This window comes from Acanthopagrus latus, chromosome 8 (genome assembly GCF_904848185.1).
Source record: "Acanthopagrus latus isolate v.2019 chromosome 8, fAcaLat1.1, whole genome shotgun sequence".
NCBI classification, from domain to species: domain Eukaryota; kingdom Metazoa; phylum Chordata; class Actinopteri; order Spariformes; family Sparidae; genus Acanthopagrus; species Acanthopagrus latus.
The window spans coordinates 6,564,606-6,580,792 of NC_051046.1; the positions used below are offsets into that span (position 1 = coordinate 6,564,606).

The following is a 16,187-nucleotide window of genomic DNA, read 5'->3' on the forward strand; positions in this document are numbered from 1 at the left end:
GTTTTATTTTGTTGTGATGCTTTAAATATGATGTCTGTAAACTTGCACTGCACACAGAGAAAAAATAATGGGACTGAAGAGGAGGACGAGCACGCAGGAAATTATGTTGTCACGGCGGTTAACGGTCTCATGTTTCAGTCATAAGAAGCATCATAAGACACACATCTCACAGCCGAAAGACAGGCGCAGGGATAAATCAACCACCTTCCCACTGCTCCGATCAAATCCATGATGATAATAAACAAGGAAACAAATCCATAAAATCTGCGGGCCAACCCTTCTGGCTCGAACCTCTCCTGGACTCTTCCCCTTTCATCATTGTTTACAACAGCGATAGTTGTTCTGCTGGTCGTCTCTCACAGCTCGCACCTCGGTTACTCTCTGCACTTTACACTTAGCCAGCAGCAGCCTGTCAGGCCAGTCTCTCTCTCTGTGCATCTGCTAGTCTGCATTGTCTTCATACACCTTTGTGTAGCCAGAGTGTGTCTGCGTGTGTTCTCCCCCCCCCTCTGTGTTTGCTCAGATGGTTGAGGTCTAGCCACCGTGGTGTCGGCACCTGGTGAGCAGAGCCGTCCTCGGGCCAGAGGAGGAGGAGGAGGAGGAGGAGGAGGAGGAGGAGGAGGAGGAGGAACTGTGGTTGTCAACAGTCTTACATGACCCTCTGTATACTCTGTATACACTCCCACCGCCAACGATGATCACACACACACACACACACACACACACACAAACTCCTTGCGGGCAAGAGTCAGACGCAGCGAGGCGCCGAGGCAAACCGAGACAGAGCAAGATTGGTTTGCCTCAGATTGTTTTATCTTTTTGCATCATCTCCGTATCAGAGAGGCAAGACCGAGCCACACGCCTGCAGAAGAGATCGATGACACAGAGGGGGAAAAAACAGAACTGTAGCCGGCGTGATGGGGGAGGCTGTCGAGTGAGTGGTTGGAGGCCGGGGGAAGAGATAGCGAGGAGGAAATGACAAGGCAAAGAAACGATAACGCGGCCCGATAAGAGGAAAAAAAAAAAGTGTCAGGGTCCCAAAACGGCTGCTATTTATATCTTCTCTCTGTATCTGACAGACAGTGACAAGATACTCGTAGACAAGTACGCTGATTAGAGAAACGGAGAAGGGGTCACAGAAAGAGGAAGAGCGCCCTGCAGCCAGGAGGCCTGAGTTCAAGGGAGGAGAGAGCAGAAGAAGAAGAAGAAGAAGAAGAAGAAGAAGAAGAGCTTTCCCAGTGTAGCCGTCCCATCTTTGCTGACAGTCCACATTCTGCTCTAAGCTGTGGCGGCGATAATTTATAGACCTTTCACTAACATCTCCACTCTTGTTATGATTGCACAGTAAACATGGCTCAGCTCCGGCAGACACACTGTTTAATATGAACCAGAGTAATGACTGCTACACTTCCTTCATTGTTCCTTTTTCCTGCTGCGTGCTCCTAATTCTCTCATCCAGCCTGTCTTTGGATGTTGCTTCCTGTTTTTTTTTCGTATTTCGTCTTTTTTCTCTCTCTCTGTCTTCGCTGGAGGTGTTGGTTATTACAGTATGTGGTTTTTCTGCTCCATTTATCCCAGAACCATAAATGCGTGCTGGCTGTTTGGTCCCCAGGGGTCACATGCATACGTTTTTGTGATGCACTGCTGCCTGAATCCTGAGTCAGCTGATTGTGTGTGTGTGTGTGTGTGTGCCTCTCTTTACATGTAAGTGTGTTTTTGGTTGATGTCATTGTTTCTGTTTTTATGCCATTTCTTTTTTCTTTTTTTTCCCTGACGTTTACGGTCATTTGCGTGCCCATTTCTGTGTTCGTGAGTGTGTGAGATGTTGCAGTGGGAGAGTGTGTTCGTTGTTTATGGATTGTAAGGAAGTGTTAAGTGTTTCTGTGTGAGCTGCAGAGTGACTGGAGCTAGTAAAGCCATTTAGCAGCCCCTGGAGTAACCCTGGAGACTGCTGTGTTGACGCCACTCTGACTGCTATTACAGACAAGTTTAAGAGGCTGTAAAACATTTGGCTACTTTTCCTCTCCCTCTTTTTCTGCCCCTCTCTCTCTTGCTCTTTCTCTCTCTCCCTCTCTCTCTCTCACTGTGTGTGTGTGTGTGTGTGTGTGTGTTTGCGTGCTTGTCGGAGGAATTTGAAGAAGTCTGCCAGCTATTGTAGCAGCAACGGTAGCTGCTGTTACGATTATTATCAGCGGTAGGAGCACAAATAATAATGTCTTAAAACTAAAATGGAGCACATGCAGTTTGTGTTAAGACAACGAGTGTGTGTGTGTGTGTGTGCGTGTGTGTGTGCTCACTAATTATTGGGCAAATGTTGGGTAACTGTTCGTAAAGACAAATGAGGAAAAGTTAATTTAATGTTTAAAGTGTTAACATAGTAGCCGTCAAGAACACACACACACACACCCAGACATGCCAGTGTGATGAGGGTTAATGAGTAGGTAGTGTGTAACAAACCTCTTCTTCCATCTTAATGACCTATCTCTCCACACACACACACACACACACACACACACACACACACACACACACACACACACACACACACACACACACACACACACACACACACGCAGACATTGTGCTTTTTAATGAGCTGACAGGGCAGAGCAGGTCCCCCCTGCCTTCCTCACAGTCCCTCAGTGCAGTGTGTGTTTGCCTGTTTGTGTGTAAGTTAGAGAGAGAGAGAGACACCAAAAAGGTGTCAAAGACACAGGCCCTAACATGTACTATATCACTTACATCATGCTGATCAGAGTGTGATTGTGTATGTTTGTGTGTGGGTGGATGAGTCACACCCGGGGTGGTTATGTTAGTAGCACGTAGCGGGTGTTTGAATACTTTTAGCCACGACAGTCGGTGTCAGTGGGTCAGTCCTTCCAACTCGTTTCACTCCTGAGTGGAGTGGACTGACCTCGGTGATCCCCTGACTTTCCATTTAGCGCCACAAGCAGTTCCAATTATACACGTCAGTATTGAACATTTGGAAAATGCTTAATTTCAGCAGTACCCTGGACCTTATTTGATTTTGTCTCCTGGTGTCAAAATGAGCACGAATGAAATAATCATGATTGAAACATACAGTTAAAGTTAACAGATTTATGATAAAGGCTCTGAGAGCATGGAAACTGTTGGTTTAGTTGCCTTGAAAGTGCTGGAGTGGTGCTTGAATTCTCCTCTTACAAAAGCTGTGCAAACAGACACCTGACAGGAACTGTACCTGTGAAAGTTTACTTTGGAAACTAGTTTGTTTTACTTTGAGATTATGCCGAGGGGTTAGTTAGCCGCATGTTTAGTTAAATGTTACAAAGCATTTGTTAACATGAGGTCGTCTGCAGTCAGTGCTGAGCACAGCTGAGGCTGACAGTGGAGAGCCGACCCACAAGGTACTCTCAGATTTTATGTAAAATTCAACATTTCACCTTGTTTTATTTATCCAAGTGTCAAAGCCATCCTGTTTAATCACCCCAAGCAGCCAATGTAACAGCTGTGCACAGTCATCAGCTGTAGCTGTTAGCTCGCTTAGAAACTTACACCCTGACCTTGTGTGAGTGAAGTGTGGCCGTGTGTTTGTTCGACAGCTCAGACTGATCTCAGAACCTACAGGAACTCTGCGAACAACAGCCCGTTCTGTTATCTTTCTCCTGCCCTCTCATTTTCAATTTGTTCGCTCATGACGAGAAGTCGTTGAGCCTCAAGATGAGCACAAACTCTTTTCAACTTAAATGTTGACGGCACTGCTTTGGCGCTAAATGTTCTCATGTTTGTAGTAACGTTGATATGTTTGTATATTTCTCGCAATGTCTGTATGGTAACTGTAATCATGTTAGCATGCTAACACGAGCAAAATGCAAGGTACCAGCACTTTTTCACAGCGATGGCACAACACTGCCACAACATGGATGCTTGTGTACGCTGCCTTTGTTTGTGTTTTGCATGACGCCTCCTTGGCGTGTGATTCTGGATCGCATGCCACCGTGTTTAACACAACAACGTCTAGTCTTGTGTTTTACATACACTTTGGGAAGCACCTTCCAAACAATGACAATCTCATAACATGGCAGTCACAATCATTTACCATCCTGACTTGTGGCTGTGGATATCATCCTATTCCTCTGAGTTAGCTGCTAACCGCTCTTAGCTGCTTTTCAAATTTCCTGCCTGTTGGTCGCACACGTAACACGCCATCAAAAGAGACGGACAAGCCGACTCTTACGTGTCTTATAATGGCCACCGTTCAGAGGACAAAAAAAAAAAAAAGAACATGGCAACGGGATCATTTTCTGACACAATAATGACATGATTAGCCCCTCTTTTAACCTCCTTGAGCAGTTTTTCTTGTGCGCTTTGAGCGTTGGAGCCGTTTATTCAGCCATTACTTTAAAAAAAGATGTCTTAATTTGTGTTTAGGGCTGATGTGTGTGATTTACCCTGCAGCCTCCTGCTGTCCAGGGCAGCAGGAGGTCAGGGGTGAAGGGTGAAAGGTCACTGTCGGAAGCCTCTCCTCCCCCACGTCAGCCGTGTCCCTATAGCAGACAGGGCTGACTAGCGGAGAGACAAAGTGATGGATGGAGGGTTAACACACACACACACACACACACACACACACACACACACACACACACACAGCTCAAACCACACACCCACCCTTCCAGTCATCACCATAAACCCCCCCTCCTCCTCCTTCTACTACCCCCCCCTCCTCCTCCTCCTCCTCTAGCCACCACCCCCCCCCCCCCCAACCACCATCACCACCACCTTCCACCCTCCCGGGAGCGAGAGCCAAAAGGAGGAGGGATGAAGAATGAGGAGAGAAAAGAAAACGACAGAGAGCGCAGTTTAAAAGCGAGAGAGAGGGACAGCTAAGGAGGGAAAATGGAAAGATAAAAAGAGTGACAGAGACGGGAGAAGAGACGAAGAGGAGGAGGAGGAGGTGGGATGGAAAGGGTGATAGATGGGGAGGGAGGGAGGAGGGGGGGCGATGGATGGAGAGGAGGAGGAGGAGGTGGAGGAGGGGGGGAGTGGATAGAAAAGAGGTCACGTGACAACGTAGCAGCTGCAAGGCTGAGAGGGAGAGAGAGAGAGAGAGAGAAAGAGTCTCACAGAGGAGCAGAAAGACGGAGCAGGAGGAGAACAGTGAGCGGGAGGGTGAGTGTGTCTGTTTGCATGTTTGAATTATGTGCACATGCATATGTTAGGATGTGTTCTGTGAATGACACGGATGGATTTCAGAGGGGGGAAATAGCCCGCGAGGAAAGATTGCAGGAAAGAAGGAGGAAAGAAAGCAAAGAAACAGAGGAGATTATGTGTGTTTGGCTTTTGTTAAATAAGCACCATTACGCTGAGATAAACGAGAGAGAGAGAGAGAGAGAGAGGGAGAGAGGGAGGGAGAGAGAGAGAGAGAGAGAGAGAGAGAGAGAGAGAGAGAGAGAGAGAGAGAGAGAGAGAGAGAGAGAGAGAGAGATGGGAAGGAAACAGAGTGAGTACAGAGGAGGGAGGAGGAGGAGGAGGAGGAGAAGGAGTCGATAGAAACTGTCTTATCATCTCTCCCTTGACTGCTGGGCTCAGCAGAGACAGAGATATAGACACACACACACATACACACACACACACACACACACACACACACACACACACACACACACACACACACACACACACACATACCACACAGCCTGTCAGGATCTGAGCTTTTTACTCGCTTCATCTCTCTTTTCCCTTTTCTGTCTGTCTCGATTTCAATTTGCTTCATAAGCGTGACATGTAAATACATGAGTGTGTGCAGCCAAAGACTTAAGAAGTGAATAGTGAAGAAAGAAAATGATAAGTGTGCTCTGTACGGGTGAGAGTGAACATTTTGTCATCATGCGTGTCAGAGGCTGCATGTATGTTAACTGTGTATGTTAACAGGTGATCTGAAACTGGGGGAGAAAAGAGGCTTTTTCATCAACTTGCAGGAACAGCTTTTTTCAAAACTTTCAAAACGTTTAACTCAAAGCGTTGAGAAGATACGAGCCGATACGTTTCTCTGATGCTTCTACATGATTTCACATGGCGACCTCTGTCAGTCCCCACTTTACTTTGTTAAGCTCTGGCTTTGGTTCATTTTTGCTCTCTCCTCCATAAATCTTCTCCTCGCGCTCCGCTCGTCGCTCGACAGCTTCCTCTGCCTGCTCTTGCTCACACGTGTGGCAGGCAAAGAAGGTAGACATCTAATCTGACGTGTGCGAATAGGAGATTTATGAGACTTTCGATTAACAAACTCTCGAGATCCGACCGCCTTTTATTCTTTTTCTTCAAAAAAAAAAAAGAAAGAAAGAAAGAAAAAACACGTTGGCGAAATGAGCAGAACATTCAATAATGGTGTTCCAGTGTGTGTGTGTGTGTGTGTGTGTGTGTGTGTGTGTGTGTGCCTATGAATTTTTCATGAGTGTGTTTACTGCTTTGGCTGTTTGTTTGCTCTTCCTGTGGTATATGTGTGTGTTTGAAAGGTGTGTGGGTGTGAGTGTGTGCCGTGGTAATGAGGTCATTGCTGTAGCAGGCAGGGGGGCTGCTGGCTAATTCCAGCTGTAATTAACATTAGTGGGTCAGTGAGAGGGTACAGGGTGAAGACAAAGGTTAGTCCAACCACGTCTGCTCTAAGTGCGTCCACTGTTCGGTAAATCGATGGGTTTGCTAGTTGTCTCTGTGGTTGTGTCCCTGTGTGTGTGTGTGTGTGTGTGTGTGTGTGTGTGTGTGTGCACGTGCTTGCATCTGTGCGAGAGTGTAAAAACTGCAGTGATACTTGATAATGTTTGCGTGTAGACGCTGCCGAGGTTTCTTAAGATGTGTTGACTGGCTCCCTCGAGGAAATGTGTGCACTCATGTGTGTGATTTGCTATTAGGGTCACCGCTCTATTTGACACAGCTCTACTCCCTCCGCTCTGTCTCTGGCAGAGCTGACCCACGCGTATGCGCTCGCTGTGATGTCCAGACACAAAGGGAGGCACACACACACACACACACACACACACACACACACACACACACACACACAGTTGTCCATTCTGTTTGAGCACTTGTGTGTGATGAGGTTCGTCCGCTGAAGATATCAACTGTTTCTCACATTTCCCTCTTTTTTTTTTTATTATAAAGAGTTGGTAATCTAATTCCTCAGCTGACAGAAGAATCAAACACTTTATCGCTGACTGGATCTTCTGAGGTGTAATTGCTCCCCTCTCTCTCCTTCGCAGGTATGAACCATGAGTCCAACAAATCACCATCATTAGGAATGATCTCCACGGCAAGTCGCACCACGGCTACTGTGAGTCCCCTCAGCCCACTAACCAATGGGAACGCAGTTGCCCAGTCTGCAAACTCCGGATTCGCTGCTGCCCTGCGTAAACTGGCCAAACAGGCCGAGGATCCCAGAGGTGAGCCGTGATTTAACCTTTTTTAACAACCCGGGCCCCGGAGGTCTAACTTGGTCCTGAACACACACACACACACCATAAAACAAGCATCTCTACTGCTGTCAGATTTGTTCAACATCCTTTATTGTATCTGCACCTTTTCATTGCTATTATGATTATGTCTTGGACAATATATCATTCAACGTAAGTAGTCATCGTGTGTTCATTTCCAGTCTTTATGCTACGCTAAGCTAACCAGCCGCTTGTAGCTGCTTCATACTTAACTGTACAGAGTGGAAGTGGTCAGTCCAGCTCTCTGCTAGGAAGCAAATGTTCTGCAAAATATCACAAACTGTCCCTTTAAGATGTGAACAAGGTTTTAATGAGCTAAGACTGGCAAAAAAAAAACAAAAAAACACTGGTGCAGCAGCACATCCACACCGACTGGTTGTGTGTCATATCACAGACCAAGGTTGTGTTTGGTGAAATAAAACGTTACTGCCTCGTATCTCTTTGGTTGTGTGTGTGTGTGTGTGTGTGTGTGTGTGTTATTTGTGTGTGTGTCCACTCTCAGCTCGTTGGTGTCCTAATGAAGGTGTTGAATAAGGGCTGACCTATTCCGACCTCTCCCTCTCTGCCTCTTCCTTCATCCATTTCCATTCATCTCCTAATAATGAGAATCTAATTACAGTCAATTATAACAAGCTCTCTCTCTCTCCGTCTCTCCCTCTCTCTCTCCCTGTAGCTCGCTCTCTACCTTCAGGCTCCATCTTGTTATTTCCTCCTCCTTAGTGCCTCTGAATGTGTTTGTGTTTCTGTGTGTGTGTCGACTGATTAGTGAGCGTTACACTAATGGAGTAATGGTAGAGTGAATGCTACAGACGACACACACCCCCTTCACTCTGTCGCACCCCGGTCTCTTTATTTTTTCTTAAAAAACCATCATCTACCAGGTCCTTCTCTCCGTCTCTCTATATCTGATTTTTGTCTTTCTCCATCAGCGTCACACACCGACTTTCATCTTCCGCTCTTCTACCTCGTGCATCTTTTTTACACTCTTCTTTATTTCTGTCGCATCTTGCCAGAACGCTTTTCATCAAAATGATTGAATCACTGTTTACCTCGTCACGGGCCAGCACACTGTCAGAATTGATAGTTTTTCTTTTTTTTTTTTTTTCCGTGTACCGTCTCTATTAAGACATGGGGGGATTGTTTGATCCTGCAATCTTTTTAAATCTGATGAGCTGAGTTTATTCCTGCCTCTCCCGCTGTCGTTAACGCCCTGTCCCTCCCCGCCTCAGGTTCTGCTGTCAGCGGTGAGTCGTCTCCAGTCTCTTCCCCGCCCACCAGCCACAACTCGCCGGTCACCACCCCGAAGCGGAGCTCATTAGGGCCCCTCCTGGGCCAGACCAGGGGCCACGGTGTCCCCGGCACCCCTCCAGTAGTCACAATTGCTCCCACCAAGACCAGCAACGGCCTGTGGAGGGCTGACGGACGACAGGTGAGACGCGTCGTTCATCAAAACCGCCGGACCCGGAGACATCTCGCTCTGTGAATCTGAACTTTCTGTTCTGCTGTCTGAAAGCTTCTTCTTCTCTCTCGCTCTTGTCTCAGCGCAGGCGAGTCGTCTGTCCCTCTCTGTCTCCTTAATGTTGCTGCTCCCTCCATTAAAGAAATAGTCCCAGTGCTTGTCAACATCAAGCCACGTCTTTCTTTCTTTCTTTCTTTCTTTCTTTCTTTCTTTCTTTCTTTCTTTCTCGCTCTCATTTCTACCTTTTTCTCATCCTTGCTTTCTCTCTCTTTCTCCTCACTCTCTCTCTCTCTCTCTGTCTCGTCTCTTCCTTTCATTTTCATCCTCTCGCCCCTCGGCTTCACCCCCTCTTCCTCGCGCTAATCAGTCCATGTCTTTTTCAGCAACACATGAGGGGTTTGTAAAGAAACACTGGAGGCTTCAGAGACTGGCACCTATTGTGTTCAGCTTCCTGCAGTGTTTGTGTGTGCGCATGTGTGTGTGTGTGTGTGTGTACTTGACCCTTCACCACAAAAGGCTTAGGTTGTGAAGAGGGACCCGTGTGTGTGTGTGTGTGTGAGCGTCCATGGATGTGTTTGCTTGTGGGTGTGCGAGCGAATTCAAGGTGGGGCGAGGGACCAGGCCCCTCACACAATGCAAGGGTTAGCCCCCACAGTAGCCACTTCCCCCTGGATCAGAGCTGCCTTTCTCCCCCTCCACAAAGAGCACTCTGTGGCTCTGCCTGCCCGGGGCTCCCATTCAGACATTCAGAGAGAAAAGAAGGAGGGAGGGAGGCAGGAAAATAGAGAATAGGATGTTAAGAAATGAGGGGAGGGAGTGTAAGAATGAGCGGGGCTGTAAAGCTGTGCGGAGCTCCAGTATTTGTCCTGACTGTGCGCTGCTTGTCCTAGAACAGAAAGACAGAGGACGGGACGATTTAAGCCAAAGAAACACGCTGCTTGTGTGTGTTTATTGCCGCATCTGTGAAGGCCGTTGGCTGTCGGCGGGGTCGGAGGTTAAGGAATGTGATGGCTGCTCTCCAGACCCCTCTGTGAGGCGTCTCCAGTGGAGATTGCTGAATGATACCCGAGACAATTCATCACTGGTTTGAATCTGCTTTCCATGAGTGACACATTCAAAGCTATTCAAACGTATTCAAAGCGCAGATATTTCACTGTGGGTCAAGTGTTGTACAAAACTAAGGTAGCAGATCGGATGTTGCTGGGAGAGGTCATTTGGTTGTGGTTTGTCTGTGGTCCGTCTGATGTCCTCTGTTGCTGTAGTAACGAGAAGATTCACCACATTATAGTGGACGTGCGTGTCTCCTTCTCATCAATGGTGCTGTCATCATAGATTTCCTGGCGGCTGTGTTTTTTTTTTTTTTTTAAATCAGGGGCCACTGTGTTAAATAGATGGAATGAAATATTCATAATAATACGTTCATTGGTGTATAATTACCTGAAAATAATAATTGTTGTGTTTTTGTGACCTTAGAATGAGCCTTTTATTAGAGCAGAGAAACCAAACACACTTTTATGTTTAGGGAGGCCAGTATGAAACGAGGGGCGTTCAGTCGGCTGACATCTACACACCGGACCTTCAGGATTATCGTTTGGCATTTCACGTCTTTAGCTGAATTGTTCGGAGAGTGAGAAAAACAGGCAGCAAACTGGGGCAGAAAAAACGAGTCACATGGCATTCATCCTCGCTAAACTGTGTCAGTATTTACTGTAATGTTATATGTCAGTTTGGGAGCACATCTTTTTGTAATTTTGGTTTGTGTTTTTCCACGACTGTTTGTGTCACGGTGGTGATCTGAAGGTTGGAATGTGACTGTAATCAATCGAGGATCAAATGCAACTCTGAGGTGACCGAATCCTCCGAGTGGGAAGCTCTCGGCGAGGGCGAGACAGTGAGCGATGAAGGAGAGAGCAGTTGGCCAGATATTAGGATCATCTTTCCGCTTTGATCTTGACCTGTTATGACATATCAGACCCACTTTTCCACTCCGGTGAGCCTCTGGGTGGAAGCTCGGAGGGTTTTTTTTTTTTTTTTGCCCACTCACTCCTTCTTATTTCCCTCGAACTTTTTTTTTTTCTGCCCAGTTTTTAATCCAGCACCCACTCAGAGCTCCTGGATATTCATAGTAATGTCTGCTCTCGCACTGTCTGTCTCTCTGCCAGGTCGAGCCGAGTGTTCAGGGACTCGGGAGGGAGCGGGTGGGTGCTGAGAACACCCAGCCGCAGCTAGATAAGCGGACTCCGCCCACCCTTTCACCTCACCACCTGGCTCACTCCTTCGGGCTCACCCCCAGCTCCGTCATGCAGGACCCAAGAATACAGAGCCTTAGGTGAGTGCGACACACCGTCATCGTCGGCCCACAAGTATTTGTGTGTAAGAGTTTGTGGTGACACAGAACAAATTCAAAGCAACATTAAGATGAAAGCTGTGTTGCACTCGCTCTGCAGTTTGCCGGGGCAGATGCACCCTGTGGTTCAGTCGGGTGCCGTCCCAGAAGAGTACCTCAGAGCGCTCCGGCCCTTCGCCACCTCAGATGACCTCCGGCTGACCTCCCTGCCCCTCAGTCTCGACCCTGCTGCTGCTGCCCACGCCGCAGCTGCTGCCGCCTACTATCATCCTGCCTACCTGCACCATCCGCTGTCCTTGCCAAGGTAACAGCTCCACCTCAAACTCTGAGTCGTTCACCCCTCAAACTCAGAATTTGAATCAAGACACGAAGAAGAAGTATATTGTACCTTAAAGCTGCTTCAGGGAACTTTTGTTGATTTTTGTTGCCCCTGTGGACAAAAGTGTTTCCACCTTCAGACCACGAAATATGATGTAAAAAGTAAAATAATCTGGAGAAAGAATGACTCCTTGTTTTTAACTGGCTGATGTACAACTCCCTGTAACTTTATCTGGGAAAAAATGTAAACACAGGCTCTTTCAGTTTGCACGCTGACCCGATGGCAGGAGTTAAGAATAACTAAATAGAAATAGTTCTTGCTGATAGTCTCTTTTGCTTATGTAGGTCGTACAGAGGCATCTGTCTTAAACTGAGACTGTTTCATAACCAGTTAAAAAGTCCTTGTAGTTGGTTTCATTAAAGTGTTGGACCAGGACATGAATTTCTCCACTTCCACCTTTAAAACACAATATTATTAAAGCTAGATGTTTATTGGCAGAAGCTCCCGTCCGCCGTGCTGCTAGCTTTAACTCACATTCATCGTTTACAATACAGAGTCGTGTGAAGTAATTTGTCCAGTTGGCACATCCGTGTTGTCGGACATTAACGTAGCTTGTGTCAGCTCTTCAGTAAAGTAAAATGTGAAGTTTGGAAAACAGAAGTAACAGAAGACATCTGAAAAGCAGATCGTGGATGCCTCTGAGGTCGATCACCACCTAGAATCTCGCCCTCGCCATCTTCTTCCACACTTGGCTCTGTGCGGATGTGGTCTGACTGGTTTGCTTCTGTGTGCCTGTCACAGGATGGAGGAGTCTCTGTGTCTTTCTGCGCTGCGATCGCAGTTCTACTCTGTGCCTGCAGGGGGCGCCTTCCCTCTCCACCACTCTGCCCTCCACCTGCACATGCCTGGAGGCCGATATCCCGGGGATCTGAACCACACAGTGCTGGCTGAGAGGTGACACAAACACACACACACAAAAATGCAAATGTCCATTTGTTTGGTCATTTCTGTCGTTCTTTCTTTCTTCCTTTCTTCCTTTCTTCCTTTCTTCCTTCCTTCCTTCCTTCCTTCCCTCCCTCCCTCTCTCCCTCTCTCTCTCCTCTGTCTGCAGGGCTGTGTAATCTCTCTCTGCAGGGTAGGCACAGGTTGCTGAGTGTGTGATATTTTTAGCACACACCCCACAGTGCCTTCTATACACTCTCACACACACTGCCCTTCACACACACACACACACACACACACACACACACACACACACACACCGCACACTCATACACATGCATATGCAAGCCAGTACATACACTAAATCTCACGCACATGCCCACGTAGACGTCTTCCTTTACCCCCCGCCGCTCTTCCTCTCTCTGCGTGCTCTCCTTCAGGTCCTTTAGCTCCTCTCTCAGTTTCACAATGCACATTGTTTCCCTCTGGCGTAATGCATGGGGGAAATGTTTGTGTTTGAAATGGATGGTATTTATCGGCCAGTTCTGTAATGGCTTCTGTGTATCCTGTAGGTTTGTTTGTGTGCTATTGATTGCCGGTGACTATGTGCGTGTGTGTGTGTGTGTGTGTGTCCTTTTCCTGTGGATACCTATTAAGTGTTCATCTGCTCTTGCTCAGTCATGCTGTGTATGGATTATTTTCCTCATGGTAAGTGGAGAGTGTGTGTGCGTGTTTGTGTGTGTTCCTGCGAGTGTGTGCGCGTGTATGTTTGGGCAGAAATGTTTGTGTGAGGTTCACCAGTGTGTGGTTAATATCTGCCTCATGTTGGGTGTTGCATCTCTCACCTTCTCCCCCTGTGTGTGTGTGTGTGTGTGTGTGTGTGCATACTTGTCAACCTCCCCCACAGGCTACAGATGGAGAATGAGCTCCGCCAGCGAGAGAGACAGCAAGAGCGCGAACGAGAGAAAGAGAGGGAGCGCGAGGCCGGGCTGGAACGAGAGCGGGAGCGCGAGAGGGAGCGAGAGAGGGAGGAGGAGAGGGGGAGAGAGCGGGAGAGGGAGCTGGACAGACAGAAGGAGAGGCAGAGGGAGAGACAGCAGCAGATGGTCAGAGCGGCGGAGAGCCACTACCTGGCTGAGCTGCAGGCTCGGAGGGCGCCACCAGAGGACAGGGCCAGGCCAGGGGAGAGGCTGACCCCGAACAGACTGGGTACCTACACACAACCTCAGCGCACACACAACATGCGCACTCATGTATGTGTGTGAACATGAAGACACGTGCGTGACAAGAAACTGCTTGTAATGGCATTTTGTTTTTGTGAGCACAGTTAAAGTTCATTCAGTAAATCAATTAAAAAGAAAAGCAGTATGGAGACTCAGATTTATACTTGAACTTCGTTTTAAAATCTTAAAAGTCTGATGCTGAGTGTAAAAAGTGTTGCTTAAGCACGATTGAAGAATGTGGAATTTGTAATTTACACACCAAATCTGACAGCAGGGCTTTAGTCAGGAATTACTAGTAGATGTTATCCCAACGGCGGTGGCGGAGATTGAAGCTGGGCAACATGCATTATTCATCGGACAGAATAGTGGGTTGACAAACGAAGCCGATCACACAGTTTGGGAGTGTGTCGTCAGTGCACATTGTTCATAAAGCTCATACTAAATACACATGTGCCTCCTAAACTTGAACACTCCAACATAACCAGCAGAATCACTTATGTCAGGTCTATACACACTACAGAGGACGTGACATGTTTTCAGCTGCCTGGTTGGGAACCAAAGGACAATAGAGAAACTCAAAAGACCATTGAAATCATTTTAATTTTTAAAATGCTTGCTTTTCGAGGTCTTATTTGTCAGAAAAGTTGATATTTGAGTCTCATCCCAAGTCATGAAACACTGACACTTAGGGACGGTGTACGATCAGTCTGACGATCCCAAAGCATCAGAATTTAACAAGTTGAGAATGAGACTCAAAAAACTACTTTTCTTACAAGTAGCACCTTTAAATCATGTGTTTTTTGGTCCTACTGTGAGGCCCGATATTGATATTGATTAGAAAATGTGTATGATCCAGACCCAGATAACCTAAATCTGACATGTAAATGCCAGATTGCCCTGAAATTGATTTTGGAAAGTGCAATTGCCTGACCTCTCCTCTAGGAAAACCAGTATTTTTCATTTGTATACAAGACATGTCACAATCTTTTGGGCAAACTTTAAACTCACCATCAGGCCAAAAGGTCACCATCCTGACCATTGGATGACGTGCCTCTTGCATTTAATTTCCTTGTGTCAGATTGACAATCACACTATTGTAAATGACTCAAGACAAGACCTCCTGTTGTTCACAGCACAGTGACCGGTTGTGCAGTAACAGTAAATGCTCTTGGCTCGGCACTTAGAGCTTTTTACAGAGTCATGAACATTGAGAGTGTTGGAACAAGCCTTGTCAGAAGTATAAGATTTGATGATTTATTCAGATCAAATGATGTCTAAATAAATAACAGACATAATCATGTTTGGTTTCCAAACTCCACTGTTTCTCCAGATAAAAACAAGGACTCAGAGCACCCGGGTTTCCCAGCACCCAAACCTCTGTCCCTACAGCCTGGCCATCACACCTCCAGGGGGTCTATCCCACATCCGGTGCCCAGCCTGGTGCCCTCTCACCTGGGGAAGCATCATGCTGCTGCTGCTGCTGCTGCTGCTTCTGCGGGGGGGATCCATGGCGCTCTGGCAGCTGCCATGATGACTCAGAGGGCGAGCGAGGCTGCTTGGTTAACACGGCAACGCGGGCAAGGGCAGGAGAGGGAGGGTCCGCTGGAGATGGGCCTCAGGTCACCTGGGAAAGGGCTGGAGCTGAGGAGAGACGGCCACAGGTGAAGACGTTTACAGAATTAGCTTGAGAAGATAATTATTCTGCAGTGTGACGACTTTAAACTTATTTTGATTTTGAATTTCTGAACAGAACCAATGCAGTCCATCACAACCCAGGCAGCAAAGATGCACCTCCCTGCCTTGGTGCTCCACCTCCCCTCATCTCCCCCAAAGGTCCCCATCATCACCCTGCGCCCCCGACTACACTGTGGAACCCCGCCTCCCTCGTCGACACTCCTTCAGACTCCCGCAGAAAAATCAGCCCTCCGACGCCGCCGAGTCGTCCTCCTCCAGGACTGACCAGAGCTGACAGACCCCCCCTGAGCTGGGGGGAGAAGCTGGAGGACGGCGGCAGGAGGAGGACAGAAGGTACGGAGAGGTACACCTCACTGAGGGGAGCTGGTTTACAGGACGCAGGCTCCTGGAACAAGGCGGAGCAGGACCGGGCCCTCCAGAGCCTCTATCATCGACATCACATCAACAACCTCCACCAGAGACCCTGCGCGCCTCCTGACCTCGGGGGGCAGCGCCAGACAGCTCCTCCGTCTCCAGTGAGGGAGCGACAGAGCCAGCCTCCCGACAACATGCTGGTGTATGACGAGGTGCTCCAGCAGCACCGACGGCTGCTCAGCAAATTGGACCTGGAGGAGAAGAGGAGGAAGGAGGCCAGAGAGGGAGGTGAGCACGCGGGTGATTTATGAGCTCTGAGGGGGAGTTGTAGGCAGAAGATGATGACTGCAGTGAATGGTTGCTTGTGCCATTAAAACTAACCCAT

At 47.8% G+C, this 16,187-nt stretch overlaps 1 protein-coding gene across 5 annotated transcripts in view; it reads left to right on the forward strand.

Annotated features, from left to right (window-relative positions):
- The window catches only part of LOC119024903 (genetic suppressor element 1-like), a 40,459-nt gene that overhangs the window by 18,250 nt on the left and 6,022 nt on the right, over nt 1-16,187 (forward strand). For all 5 annotated transcript variants that reach the window (XM_037108115.1, XM_037108118.1, XM_037108117.1 and 2 more), the window contains exons 2-9: nt 7,233-7,412; nt 8,693-8,892; nt 11,085-11,251; nt 11,370-11,573; nt 12,390-12,542; nt 13,438-13,739; nt 15,084-15,414; nt 15,504-16,090. In XM_037108115.1, the coding sequence (XP_036964010.1) occupies nt 7,233-7,412; nt 8,693-8,892; nt 11,085-11,251; nt 11,370-11,573; nt 12,390-12,542; nt 13,438-13,739; nt 15,084-15,414; nt 15,504-16,090 (2,124 nt within the window). The remainder of the gene's footprint in view (nt 1-7,232; nt 7,413-8,692; nt 8,893-11,084; nt 11,252-11,369; nt 11,574-12,389; nt 12,543-13,437; nt 13,740-15,083; nt 15,415-15,503; nt 16,091-16,187) is intronic.